This window comes from Neofelis nebulosa, chromosome 12, assembly GCF_028018385.1.
Source record: "Neofelis nebulosa isolate mNeoNeb1 chromosome 12, mNeoNeb1.pri, whole genome shotgun sequence".
NCBI lineage: Eukaryota > Metazoa > Chordata > Mammalia > Carnivora > Felidae > Neofelis > Neofelis nebulosa.
In genome coordinates, this window is record NC_080793.1 from 95,278,945 (window position 1) to 95,293,571 (window position 14,627).

At 40.2% G+C, this 14,627-nt stretch overlaps 1 protein-coding gene across 2 annotated transcripts in view; it reads right to left on the bottom strand.

Moving 5' to 3' along the window:
* The window catches only part of MFSD14B (major facilitator superfamily domain containing 14B), a 74,495-nt gene that overhangs the window by 15,003 nt on the left and 44,865 nt on the right, over nt 1–14,627 (bottom strand). For both annotated transcript variants that reach the window (XM_058696000.1, XM_058695999.1), the window contains 2 exons: nt 4,306–4,433; nt 2,629–2,743 (listed from right to left, as the gene is read on the bottom strand). In XM_058696000.1, coding sequence (XP_058551983.1) covers nt 2,629–2,743; nt 4,306–4,433 — 243 coding nt within the window. The remainder of the gene's footprint in view (nt 1–2,628; nt 2,744–4,305; nt 4,434–14,627) is intronic.

Below are 14,627 nucleotides of genomic sequence, written 5' to 3' on the forward strand. Positions count from 1 at the left end.
TAATCTCACAACTGTGAGATCATGACCTGAGCCCAGATCATGACCTGAGCCAAAATCAAGAGCTGGATGCCGAAATCAAGCCCTGGAAATAAAGGGCACTGAGCCACCCACATGCCTCTATGTTGAACTTTTAAATTCATCTTTCTCATCCATGTGCTGCCCCCTACACTGCTCTGAGAAAGAGGTGCTCTATTTTCTGGTATTTCTACAATTTAAATATTTGTAAACTGCCATAGAGAAAACCTGAAATTAGCAAAGGCAGAAATCTTTTTTTTGTTTACTTATTTTGAGGGTGGGGGGGACGGGGAGAGGGGAGAGAAAGAGAGAGAATGCAGAGGAGGAGCAGAGAGAGAGGGAAAGAGAGAATCCCAAGCAGGCCTACACTCTCAGCACAGAGCCCAACATGGGGCTTGATCCCATGAACTGTGAGATCAAGACCTGAGATAAAATCAGGAGCCGTACATTCAACCAGCTGAGCTACCCAGGCACCCCTAACAAAGGCAGAAATCTTAATGACAATCTTTAAGCTTTCAAAACAGAGTTTAGGAAACAAGCTTAAGACTTATGAGTCTATGTATCTGAAGAGCTGAAAGCCTCCCAGTGGACTCAAATGGGAAAACAGGGTGGATGCTCTCAGACACAGAGAGGTAGCTCCACCTGTCCTTTTAACACAGCCCAATTCAGTTAGGGCCCTCAGTGCCCAGGATTCTATCCTCCCACCAATTCCTCTACTGTTCTCCACCTATAATTTTTCCTCCCTAAATGGTACACTGAAATAGGTATTAGAGAGGTTTAGTTTCTTAAAATATGCAAAAAGTAAAACGTAAGAGAGTGCAAGTAGGGTAGGGGCGGGGAGGGGGGCGGGGACAGAGTATCTGAAGTGGGCACAGAGCTGTTAGGGCTTAAACGCATGAACTGAGAGATCATGACCTGAGCCAAAGTTGGTCACTCAACTGACTGACCCATGCAGGTGCCTCTAGGAAGTGAGATTTGAAAGGATGAGCAAGACTTGGGAAAGGAGAGAGATAATGTGGGTTTCCGGCATTCAGTCCTCCTCCAACGTGTTCAACAGCTAGATCACTCCTCTTTTATCCACCTTTTCTCAATGTAAACATTTCAAACACAGGGAACTCGAGAGAACAAGTGGAGAATGCACCACCCCAACTACACCACTTTGCATGTGGACTGTTTTGAACTGTAGGCAGTTAAGACCCAGCAGGCTCAGGGAAAGCTTTTTTGCCTTTCTTTTAATGCCTGAAAGAATTCAGACAGGGGCCTATGTCAGGAAGAGAGCTATGCCAGAAATAACTTTTTATATCAGAAAGACTTATCTGCATGGCATGGCACACATTTACTTACCAAACATTTGTTCTTCCCATCTTCCTGTGAACTGTCTTCCTCCCCTCCAAAGCCCAAGACCCCTACCCTCTTTTCCTTAGCTCAGGATGGCATATAAGTCTCAACTGCGTCCCAGTCTCTCGTGTCTTTGGAGCTCTGTACAAAATTAAGTGTTTCCCTCCTATTAATCTGTGTCAGTTTAATCATTAGGCCAAAGAACCTAGAAGAAGGGGTAATTATCCCCCTGCAACAACACGCACATACCTCAGCAAGTTCACACATGGGACACACGCCCACACATGCTCACATGACATCTTTTCCCCTGAGCCACATGAGTAGTCAAGACACTGAGCTAAAGGGCTTTAGCCTCCATCTTCTACAAGTGTTTCTTCCCTACGGAACTGCCATGCCATCATCACACTTCGGAAAACCAGAAATTATCTAACACTTACCAAGAAGAGATCTCCTGTAACTTTCATTAAGCACTCCACAATTACACAGTACCATATCCCAAGTAAGTGCCTGAGACATGCAAGCAGCAATAAATACAGTAACAGTGGATTAACATGGTTGAGGCACAACATCTCCCCAACTGTGAATTAGGTGCATGGGGACTTATCTCAGCACCAGTTTACTGTTTATGGTTCCTCAAGACATAAGCCAACAAGAAACAAATCAACTTTTTAAAATATTTTGCAGTCAACAACTCACATTCCTGACAAACTTCCAACCCTATACATTATTATACATTATTAGCAATTTCCATCTGGCTACTTTAAACTTCATCAATTTCCATAGCAGTGCCTGGGTGGCTCAGTCGGTTAAGCATCTGACTTCAGCTCAGGTCATGATCTCACAGTCCATGAGTTCGAGCCCTGCATCAGGCTCTGTGCTGACAGCTTAGAGCCTGGAGCCTGCTTTGGATTCTGTGTCTCCCTCCCTCTCTGCCCTTCCCCTGCTCATGATCTGTCTCTCTCTGTCTCAAAAATAAATAAAAACATTAAAAAAAAAATTTTTTTTAAACTTCATAAATCTTTTTATTTTTAATTGCTGTATTTTATGTAAGTTTATTATTATTTATTTTATGTAAGTTTATTATTTATTGTTTATTTGTATATATTGTTTATTTATTATTATTATTTATGTAAGTTTATTATTATTTTATGTAATTGCTGTAGATTTTATGTAAGTCAGTATTTACAATTTTTTTTAATACTTAACACTTTAATACTTTAACACAATTTAATTATAAATACTTCTCTGGTTACAATACATAAACTATAATCTTACCCATCCATAAGCAGTACTTCGCTCATGTTCCTGAGTGACATCAGCTACATAAGCAAATATCACAGAGAATGTGACCGAGAAGACTCCAGACACAGAAATCATCGCAAAATACCACCTATAAAAAGATTATTTTAATTACCTGGAAGAGAGGTGGCAGTGTGCATACACTTTCATAACCAGAGCTAATGATATTATGTAAAGATTATAAACAAATAAAAACAAATATATGTATATGTATATTTAAAGATATAATGGACTACTAATAAACTGATAATCAGGATGGGGAAGAAGTAGAAACATACCAATTTTGTAATTGCTCAAAGGATGTCAGTACATGCAGGTGAAAAAATGAAAGAATAAGGGGATTAAGTAAAGATATAATCTTAAAGGTAGCCAACAGAAGAGAAATAAAAACTTAAAATTTCCTAGCTTTAGCTAAGAAAAAGAAACATATAGCATATGACTTTAAGAGAGCTACACAAAGGCAGAAATCATAACAAAAGTATTAATGTATTTAACACTAAAAATTTCAATCATATGCACAGATGCTTTTAAATAAATATTGTTAAGATACCAACAAACAAAATCTCACAGAACAAAAAGTAGGATTTATCCTAGGGCAAAGGATATTTCAAGATTAGAAAATACATTAATATAATTCATCATAGTGATAGATAATATTTTTCAACAAAAGCTACCTTAATACTTAAATGATGAAACACTGTAACATTTCCTTTATATACATGAAAATGTTAGGTCCACAATTATCACTTTTATTTAACATTCTTCATTAGTCAATGTAAGTAGCAAAAGCAACAGCATGAAAACCAGAAGGGAAGAGGCAAAATCATTTAAAGATCTAAAGAAAAATATTTTAAGGTATTGAGAGGACATTAAAAGAAAAAGCCCTCATTTATCAGAAAAGCATGACTTGTTCTTGGACATAAAGACTCAATATCAAAAAGTATTTTATAGGATTCATCATCTGGTAGAAAATAAAATGATCCACCATGGGTACCCAACATATTTACAATGTAACAAATATTGACATAAAATTATGAGATAATCAAATGACATTTACCCAAGCCAATAAATACTGCATTAAAACAACAACAACCCCTTCCATTCTAAGGTGTGTTCTTTACACCTTATGAAGAACATCTCAGCATTTTGGCCAAATACCATCCTCTGGAACTAAGAAAAACAACTAAGGTACAGCTCAGGTACAAATTCCAACCCATCTTTGGTAACTGAAGAGACTTGGTTACATGTTAATACTCTCTATCATGAAAAATGAGATCAAATTCAAATTCCTATTATGAGTGAGAATAGGCTATTGGTCTAATAACTACAATGTACTCAAAAGTGACTCCTGTCTATTGATATATACTGTTCATACAGTGCCCTAGAGCAGTGAGCTGACACAAACACATTTGCAGTCACAAGGGTTGAGTACAGAAATGGTACACCCCCTCCCAGGACCCAATCCTTTAATTAACCTCATGGCAACATCTTTAAATGTCTTAAAGCCCAAACTGGCTTTCAGTATTATCGGAGAGATTAAATAAAAACACAGGTACCAACTGCTTTGAAATAGTTAAGAAATGGTCTGCAGATGTATTATTCACATGTGACCCAAAACAGATAGTCATGATGGTGGAAGGTCAAGCCACTCACCACGGGCTGATCCTCATCAGTGGAATTGGGAAGCAGGTGAAGAAGACGGTGCCCAGGAGAAAGGGTTTCCTCCCCCACACATCAGACAGAGCGCCTATGAGGGGGGCACTCAGAAAAGATAGCAGGCCCTGGAGAGGAAAACAGAAACAAAGGTCAAATGTACAATGTGATCCCCCAATTACTTGTAATTCTTATTTTCTAAATGCTCCAATTTTTTTTTTTTTTTTTTGCCCCCAAACAGAATAATTTGAAGCATTAAATGCAAATTATCATTTAAAAACATTCTAGGGGCGCCTGGGTGGCTCAGTCAGTTAAGTGTCTGACTTTGGCTCAGGTCATGATCTCACGGTTTGTGGGTTCAAGCCCCACATCAGGCTCTCTGCTGTCAGCACGGCACCTGCTTCAGATCCTGTCTCCCTCTCTCTCTGCCCCTCCCTTGCTCACACCCTCTCAGAAATAAAATGAACTTAAAAATACAACAAAAACATTTCTAACAAATTTCTAAACATGCTTTAGAAAAGGAAAAAAGGGGGGAGAGTTTGTTTTTTAGGAGAAACTGAAGAAGAGGGGATATGAAATATGTACACCTATTTTACATATTTTTACACCAAGCATACGGGAAGAGGCCAAAACTTAATTCATTTTAATAAATATGCATAGCTCTAAATCAACTGCTCCAATGAAGATATTTTCTCACTTGCTACCTGGTCCCTGACCCTGGTCCTCCAGACAATATGTGCTCCCGTTGATGAGCTGCAAACCTTGCTCTGATCCCTTCTTTAAAACCCTGCAGCGGTTCCCACTGTGCACAGTTTAGAAGTCAGCAGGTATATAGGGGTGAAATGAACACCTGCACTTTGCTTTTATAAAAAATTGGGAGGGGAGAAAACAGATGAGACAAGAGTAGGAAAATGTTGGTAAGTAGTGAAACTGGGTGAGTTCATAGGTGTTCATTTTATTGTCTACTTTTGTGTATTGGAAATTGCTCAGCACAGCATACCAACAGGACACTCCAAAATCTGGCTCCTAACACACATCCTATGCTTTGGCTGTATGAAGCACCTCCTAGTTTTCCCAGCATACCGTCCTCCTTTGTGCCTGTGGGCCCTTAATGTGCCTGCATACACTTCCCACAGTTGGGCTGGGTAAACTGCCAGTCGTTCTTTTTTTTTTTTTTTTTTTTTTATTTATTTTTGGGACAGAGAGAGACAGAGCATGAGCGGGGGAGGGTCAGAGAGAGGGAGACACAGAATCAGAAACAGGCTCCGAGCCATCAGCCCAGAGCCCGACGCGGGGCTCGAACTCACAGACCGCAAGATCGTGACCTGGCTGAAGTCGGACGCTTAACCGACTGCGCCACCCAGGCGCCCCTGCCAGTCGTTCTTTACAACACCGTGGGGAGAAGCACCTCCTCCTCTTAACTTCTCTTAGCTCCTCAAGCAGAATTAATCACACTGGTTTTTGTGGACTGCAAAACAAATTCCTCCCGCCTGGTACGTTTCTAGCTCTTCCACTGCAATTTTAACACTTGTTATTTATCTTTCTTCTCTTTCAGGACGGTTTCTTCACATCTCTGTACCCTTGGTGCTTATCACAAGGCCTCATAATAAGGGCTTTCAAAGATGTGAATTAAACTTTAAGAGGAAACCAAAGTCACACTGCTGGCAAGAAAAGGAACAGGATTCCGATCTATCAGCCCTAGGTAAACCTAGAACCCACTGGCTGGGAGACACGTGCACTGAAATAAGGGGGTCGGTGAGAGGAAGACTCAACGGAAGGCAGGCAGGGTGAGGAGAAAAGCTTTTTATCTCCTCTGAAATAAAATATTAATCCACGCCCACGGTCAAATCTTGTAATTTAATTTCTAAGTCACAATGGATTTCCATTTAGCCTGTCCTTGTGTCAAGACAGTAAACATCAAGAATTAAATGGTGTTCCTTTAAGAGCCAAGCAACTGCAGAAAGTGGGGCTTAAATTCAGGACTTGTGACTACCAGTTTCATGAATTTTAGAAAAGAAAATCTTCAAAATTCTCTAAAAATATCAAGTACCTGCATACGTGGGTAGTATAGAACTGGTCAACAAGAGGTCCTTGCGGGGCTCAGATGGTTAAGCATCTGACTCTTGATCTCGGCTCAGGAATTCAAGCCCTGCATCAGGCTCTGTGCGGACAGTGTGGAGCCTGCTTGGGATTCTCTCTTTCCCTCTCTCTTTCTGCCCCTCTGCCCATTGGTGTGCTCTCTCAAAAATAAACAAACATTAAAAAAAAAGGGGGGGGGGGATGCCTAGGTGGCCCAGTTGGTTGAGCATCCGTCAGTCAGGTCATGAACTTATGGCTTGTGTGTTTCAGCCCCGTGTTGGGCTCTGTGCTGATGGCTCAGAGCCTAGAGCCTGCATGTAAAGAAATTTAAGAGGACAAGGCAGTGAAAATCCACTACTATCACAAAACTAGTAACAAAAACTCTTTAAAGAGCTCTGGGAAAGTTTCTGGACAGTTCTGATTCCAGACTTCACACAATGCTTTAAAATATGGAATGTATGCCATTTTTAAACAAAAGACAGGAGAAGGCCAAGTATTAAAGTTATATTTAAAATAATGCATAGCTAGGGCGCCTGGGTGGCTCAGTCGGTTAAGCTTCCGACTTTGGCTCAGGTCATGATCTCACAGTTTGTGAGTTCAAGCCCTGCATTGCGCTCTGTGCTGACAGCAAGGAGCCTGCTTCGGATTCTCTGTCTCCCTCTCTCGCTCTCTCTCTCTCTCTCTGCCCCTCCTCCACTCATGCTGTCTCTGTCTCAAAAATAAACAAACATTAAAAAAATTTTTTTGAATAAAATAATAACACATGGTTTTAACAGAAAAAAGGTACTGTCTTCGAGATTATGAATTTAAATGGTAATTTAATCTATCCATTAAAAATATTATTCAAATCAAATTCTTAGTAACAATAATAGATACTGAAAATAACTTTATTAAGATGCTAAAATACAATCTCATACAGTTCACCCCTGAAGAACACAAGGATTGGGGCACCAACACCCACCATCTTATGCAGTCAAAAGTCCATATCTAACTTCTGACTCCCCCAAAAGTGAGCTACTAACAGCCGACTGTTAGCCAGAAGCTTTACTGAGAACATAAACAATTAACAATATTTTGTATGTTTTATGTATCATATACCATATTCTTACAATAAAGCTACAGAAAAAGTTAAGAAAACCTTAAGGAAGAGAAAATATATTTACAGTACTGTACTGCATTTATCAAAAACAAGAAAAGTGCCTGCGTACAAGGGGACCCATGCAATTCAAACCCGGGTTGTTCAAGGGCCAACTTGTACTTGCCTCTTTGGAAAACCTGAATTTCCTAAAAATCAAAGACTTTCTCCTCTCCCAGGTACTTCTTCACTACCCAGTCTGGCCTGAAATTCTATTAGTGCACATTGTCAGAGCAGCAGATTGAGGACATTTGTACCCTGATGGATTGGGCAGGTACTTCTTCAGTACTAATGATGCAGGATACAATTTGCAAATGAGAACAAAATGTTTAAAACTTAACACCAGACAGACCTGAGAGGCAGACCTCAAAGCCCTCATCTTCATCAGAAATACAACTGATTCCCACCATTCACAGTAGTTATGTTCTGTAAGGTTGCCACAAACACTGAATTACAGAACAGGCAACAACTGCTCCTCGAGGAAACAGTGTCAGGTTCCTGCAAGCGTCTGGTCACCTATTGTCATTTACTGACCAACACACAACCGTGATTTACGTGTGTTTCTGTTTAAAGACACTTTAATACACATTGTTGACTTATGAACACGGAATTCTCAGTCAACAGCACTACAGCTCATGCCTGAATGAGGCTTATCTGGCAGCATTCTCTCTGTAAGGCACATGACAGACCTCTTGCACTTCAAGATAGTAGTCAGTACTTCAGTACTACATGCGGGGACATTTTAAACAGCCAAATCACCAATAAAAGGCACAAAGATGCAAAATATGTGGCACTAAGTGGACCACAAGAAAGACAGATGTACGGTTATAAGACCTGAAACAACTAGATGGAAGTTCGAACAAATGGCTGGGCACTCACACTTCTCCCCTCACCCCAGTGCATAAATGACCACAAAAGCACTGTGTTGATCTGGGGGTCACAAACTCAGCGAGTAGGTGGACTGGAAATATGAGATCCAAAAATAATGAGGGTCAGCTGATGCCATGCTTATCATAACTCAACCAGGACTAGATATAACACGATGTGCAGGCGTCCAGGCACAGACGGTGAAATTCACCAACGGTTCAGCACAGCCACGTCAGTAAGTTAGCTTCCCAGTGGACACGGGTGTTTAAGGTGGCATAATTAACTGGCCAATAATTCTGACATGACTTTAGCCTCTAAAGTGACAAAACAGCAATTAGAGTTTATTGTTCAATTAAATACAATTATCCAATAAACATTGTGAAGCATACAAAGAATGATAAATACAACCCATTTGAAGCACCCATGCATAAATTTTACACTTAATATAGCCATCACGGAAGTTTTAAGTGTACGTTTTCCTGTTGGTAAATATTTGACTAAAACAGTTTGTGTGAATATTTTTAAAACTAAAGACGGCTTTTTGTTTTCCTTTACAGTATAATTAACCTCACGAATGCATTTGAGGGAGCACTGGCACCAATGAAGAATAAAATACAAAGTCTTTTAACTACTACTAAAAACTTTTCCGTGAAAAAGTTCACATTCTATGACAAATTTTCAGTATTCTTTAATAAGCAATGAGGAACTTGCGACACGTACTTGGTTACCCCAAAGTTAGATTCATTTTGATCTTTCATACAGTAATTCACTAATGACTTTTATCTTGCATTTCTTAAAAGATGAAAGACAAAAATCCTACTTCAATAGAACTGTGTTATTTATATAATTGACAAGTATTTTCGCATAAAGGGACCTGGGTGGCTCAGTCGGTTGAACATCCAACTCTTGATTTCGGCTCAGGTCGTGAGTTCGAGCCCCTTGTCAGGCTCTGGGCTGACAGTATGGATCCTGCTTGGGATTCTCTCCCTCCCTTCCTCCCTCTCTCAAAATAAACAAACCTAAAAGAATATTTTCACATAAAAACAGTATTAAAACAAGGTCACCTTTCTGACCAAGGACCCACAGAGACCCTGCGCAGTACAGAGCCTCCCTTCCCAGGGTACACGTCCATCAGTGCAAGAGGGCAAATGAGAAATGTGATATATAAAGTGCTTTTAATTCAATTAAAGTCTGGAAGAGTGAATGTGCAAAGCAGGAGAAGGATCAAAGAACAGCTGATGCCAGAGACTTCAAGGAAAGAACAATATGGGCAGGAGGGCTAGGGTGTTTTGTCTTGTTCTGAGGTAAAGGAGAGAAGTAGGGAATATTCAATAAAAGAAACAAAAGCAGATTAAAGTGAAACAAATTGTTGTAAATAAAACATAAGTAAACAGACTTTTCCTTAATTTTAGAAGTGGTAGGGCTCCTGATTCTTCAAATTCTGATTCCAAGAAAGTTCAGTACAGGTTTTAAAGTAATAACAACAGTAACAGCTAGCATCCACATTTGCCAACTCCTCCTGGCCTTTCTCACACGTCTTCCCCTGTGAGGTAGATGCTGTTGGGGCCAACGACTGGCCTGAGGCTCACAGCGGCAGAGGCAGCATTCAGCTCAGTGTGCGCTGGCTCCAGGACCGAGTCGTAACCCTAAAGCCCACAGTTGGATCCAGTTATTAAAGTAATCTGTTAGCATTTCCAGGTTTCCAACCTAAAGCAAAGAACTAGTCGTACCTACTTGTGAGTACTCTTACATGTTTTCTTCAATGGATAAATTAGCAGTCTGTCATAAAAAGTCTGCACTTAAAATTGATGAGTCATCTCTCAAGTAGGTGGTTTAGTAATTTTATTTATAGATAACAGAAAGGATAATCTTTATTCAAGTTCTTGTCCAAATTAAGCACGAATTATTCTGCACACATGCACACATGTGTGTGTAGGAAAAGCTCTCTGCACTTACTAACACCAAAGAGCAGCTTGAAGAAACTTTAAAGATACCTATCTTGGTTTTTTGTTTTGTAATTCTTAAAAACATCAGCCAAAAGTTTCTGTGTGTGCTTATGCTAAGCTGTGACTTAATTCATTTAAATGGCAAGATGACAGTTGAGCAGCAGCTCCTGGAATACAGGAACTTGACATTTAATCCCCTGGAAGAGCATCATGGAAGAGGGTCTACACGCCTTCTCCTTCATCAGAGTCGATGGCCAAGCCTAGAGTGAGGAGCAGCCCATCTGTAGGTGACCCCCTGTGGCCATGCCCTGAGCTGGCTTCTGTGACGTTAAAGCCAGACAAGATCATGACTGCCTGCTTTAAAGCCACCCTCTTCATAGTGATCACTCCAGGTGTAAACTCGGACATGTGGCCCGCTTAGTCTGGGACACTGCTAAAGATATCTAATTTTGTAATAAATATAAAACATGCAAAAGAAAGAAGTTTCAAGAAATTTCAAGGCAGACACTGGGCCATCAGACCAACTGGTCTTAATGAAGAAAATTATTACAGTCACTCCACCTGCTCCTATTAACCAGCAGCCATAACTAGACTTCATCTGCCAAGTGAAACCAAGGCATCTCAGCTTAGTGTTGCATTTTTGACAAAGTGTAGCTAAAACAAATGTGACAGTTAGTTTTAGGAGTCACCTTGGCTAGGCTATGATACCATTATTTAATCAAGTGCTAGTGTGGGTGTTTCTGTAAAGATATGGCGTAGCTCTGGTTAACACCTAAAACAGTGGCTCTAAGATAAAGGGTTCCCTTAATAATATGGCGGGGGGAGGCTACTCCAATCAGCTGACAGCCTTAAGAAATCTAAAGTTTCCAGAAGAAAGAGTTCTGCCTCAGGACTGGAGCATTAACTCCTTCCTGAGTTAAGTCAGCCCTACATTATTTCAGACTTGTCAGCCCCATAGTCATGTGAATCTATTTGTTAAAATAAGTCTCTTGGGGCACCTGGGTAGCTCAGTCAGTTGAGTGTCCAACTCTTGATTTTGGCTCAGATTATGATCTCACAGTTGTGGGATCGAGCCCTGTGTCAGGGTCTATGATGAGCGTGGAGCCTGCTTGGGACACACACACACACACACACACACACACACACACACTCTCTCTCTCTCTCTCTCTCTGCCTCTGCCCCTCCCCCACACTCTCTCTCTGAAAAAAAATATTAAAAAACTAAAATCTTTATATATAATCTCTTAATAATATTAGCAAAATGAAAATAGCAAAAACTAGTATTTACACTGTAACTTAAAATCTTAAGAAATAAAGTGTTTTATTTCCTTATAAAAACTTACCAAGAGTCATTTGAACAGTGCCTGCCTTCTTCCTAAGCCAAGTAACATGTGATATGCAGTATCTTCTATGCACTGGCAAACTGCCACACAACTTTTCTAAATTCAGATCAACTTTCAACATTCTATGCTTTGTGTTTTCAATGTCATGAAATACCATCTCTGTGAGTCCCTTTAATGTGAAGCATTTTGCGGACATCACCTCCACTGGGACACCTTCATCCTGTTCATCATACCATTCTTCTCATTTATGCTGACAAGTATATCTTTGCTAAGTCCTTTTGGCTGTGTGCCCCTGTCAACTTATTTCTTCTAGAATTCTGCAGAGGTTCTATCCAAATACCGCTTCTACCATTATCTGTAATTATTTCTTCACTGCACTTCCATCCTTGTTGGCCAATTCCTTTTCACGGATCTGTTTCTGTAAACCGTCATGTGGGTTTATCACTGGAGACAAGGAGGCAACACAATCACACGCTTTGTTGTCTGTGCACGAACTCAGACCAGTCACTGACATTTTAAAATGCCATGAATGGACACTGATGATGATGTTCATCTGTTACTAGTGTCCTGTGGACTGAGGAGCCAGGAGCAGTTCCTACTGCAAGCAGTTACTCAAAGTTAATATACCACGATAATGGGCTGGTATTTTTTAACTGAACTTTAGTAACTGGAATTTGTGCATACCAGGATGTGTAAAAAGAGGGGTGCCTAGATTTCATATAGTTTCTAATGTCATGGAGAAATTATTATATCATTAGTGACTGCTGATACAAGAACAAAGATAAATAGTTACAGTCTCCATGTGAGCTGGATCTTGACTATTTAAAAATGCATAGAAAAAGACTGGAAAGAAATGTTAAGTCAGTAATATTTATGAACACCTATCATTTGCCAAGAACTGTTCTAACCTCTGGGGACAGGAGTAGACAAAAATTCATGCTTTCCAGAAGCTTCCAGTCTAAAAGAGGAAGGGTGAGGGGCGCCTGGGTGGCGCAGTCGGTTAAGCGTCCGACTTCAGCCAGGTCACGATCTCGCGGTCCGTGAGTTCGAGCCCCGCGTCAGGCTCTGGGCTGATGGCTCGGAGCCTGGAGCCTGTTTCCGATTCTGTGTCTCCCTCTCTCTCTGCCCCTCCCCCGTTCATGCTCTGTCTCTCTCTGTCCCAAAAATAAATAAAAAACGTTGAAAAAAAAAAATTTAAAAGAGGAAGGGTGAGAAGGACAAACAGTAACAAGATAAAGCAGAATATACAGCATGTCAGAGGTGAGATTATAATGTTTCTTGAGAAAAACAAAGCAGAGAAGGGAGACTGGAAGTGATGAGAATAGGTTACATTATTCAAGACAACAGACAGTAAAGGCTTCACTAAAAAATGACACCTGGGTGAAGAGTTAAAGGTTAGGGAGTGAGGCCAGTATCTGGGAGAAAGAATCAAGCAGAATAAACAGAACCTGCAGAGCACTCAAGCAAGCACAAGCTGAGGAAGCTATGGTCAGTGGGAGTGCAGAGAACAGAGGTGATGCCAGAGAAGAAAGTGGAGTGGGCATGGGACTGGTTAACGATACCATAAGCTGGCTTATATTGTATCAGGACCTCTACTGAAACCAGGTAGTGTTTTCATTACAGACCTACTTTGAAGGTAGAACCACAGAATCTGTTGATGGAATAGATTTGGGAAGAGAAGGAGTCAAGATGACTCCAGGGATTTTGATACGAGCAAGAATGGCATGACCAGTAATTGAAACGAGGAAGGCTTGTGAGCAGGTCAGGCTTGAGGGGAAGACCAGGAACTTAGTTTGGCATGTTAACTTAAAAAAATTTTTTTTTAATTTTTTTTCTAATTTTTGAGAGTGAGAGAGAGAGACAGTGTGAGCAGGGAAGGAGTAGAAAGAGAGAGACACACACAGAATCTGAAGCAGGCTCCAGGCTCTGAGCTGTCAGCACAGACTGCGACATGGGGCTGGAACCCATGAACCGTGAGATCATGACCTGAGCCCAAGTTGGACGCTTAACCGACGGAGCCACTCAGGTGCCCCTCCTCTTGTATCCTTTACTGGTAGTCACCCCAAATATAAGCCTTCTCACCCATGCATCACGATTATAAACTTACAAAGTATAAATTAACTGTAGAAAATCTACAAAGAAAGAATATAAAGAAGAAAACTAAAAATTATCCATTCACATGGTTTCAAACTTCAGGGGACTCCTTTTTCCCCCTGCTTATACACATGTATTTTGGTAAAAACCAAAGCAAAACCACACTGTAGCTCTATATCCTTTCTGTCTCACACATTATATGGTAGTCTTCAGAAACGTGTTCTTTATGTGCTGCTATTACATCATATGCCTGTGCTGCAAAGTACTTATTCTTCTAATTTTAAGCCATTTTAATGGTTTCCATGTTTACTATTACAAACAGCCCTTTACCTGAATCTTTGAATAACTCTATTGATTAGAACAATTTTCTAGAAATGGAACAGCCTTTGTTAAACTTAGTGAATATTGTGAGGTTACTAAAACGCTGCCTTCTAGGAAAGCTATACCAACTTAACTCTCTCATCAGTCATGTACGGGGACCCCATTTACCACAAACTGAACTAGTTATTGTCAGTTTAAACTTTTCTACCAATGCTTATGTGAAAATATAATCTCCTTCCATTTGGGATCCATTGCTTACTAGTGATAATCTTATTTTTACACTGACATCTTTTGTAAACTGGCAGCTTACATCCCTCCTTGCCCTTCTGGGATATCAGTAACTTTCCTATGGTTTTACCTGGAAGGCACTTCTATGTGGTCCTCCGTCTACTATACATGTTGCAAATAACGTTTTGTCATTTGTCTGTTCATTTTTATGATGGTGGTTTGACTTACCAAAGTTAAAATACTGATGTAAATGACTCAATCTTTTCCTTTATATATTTTTTCTAAGAAAAGAAAATCTTTTCCCAAAAAC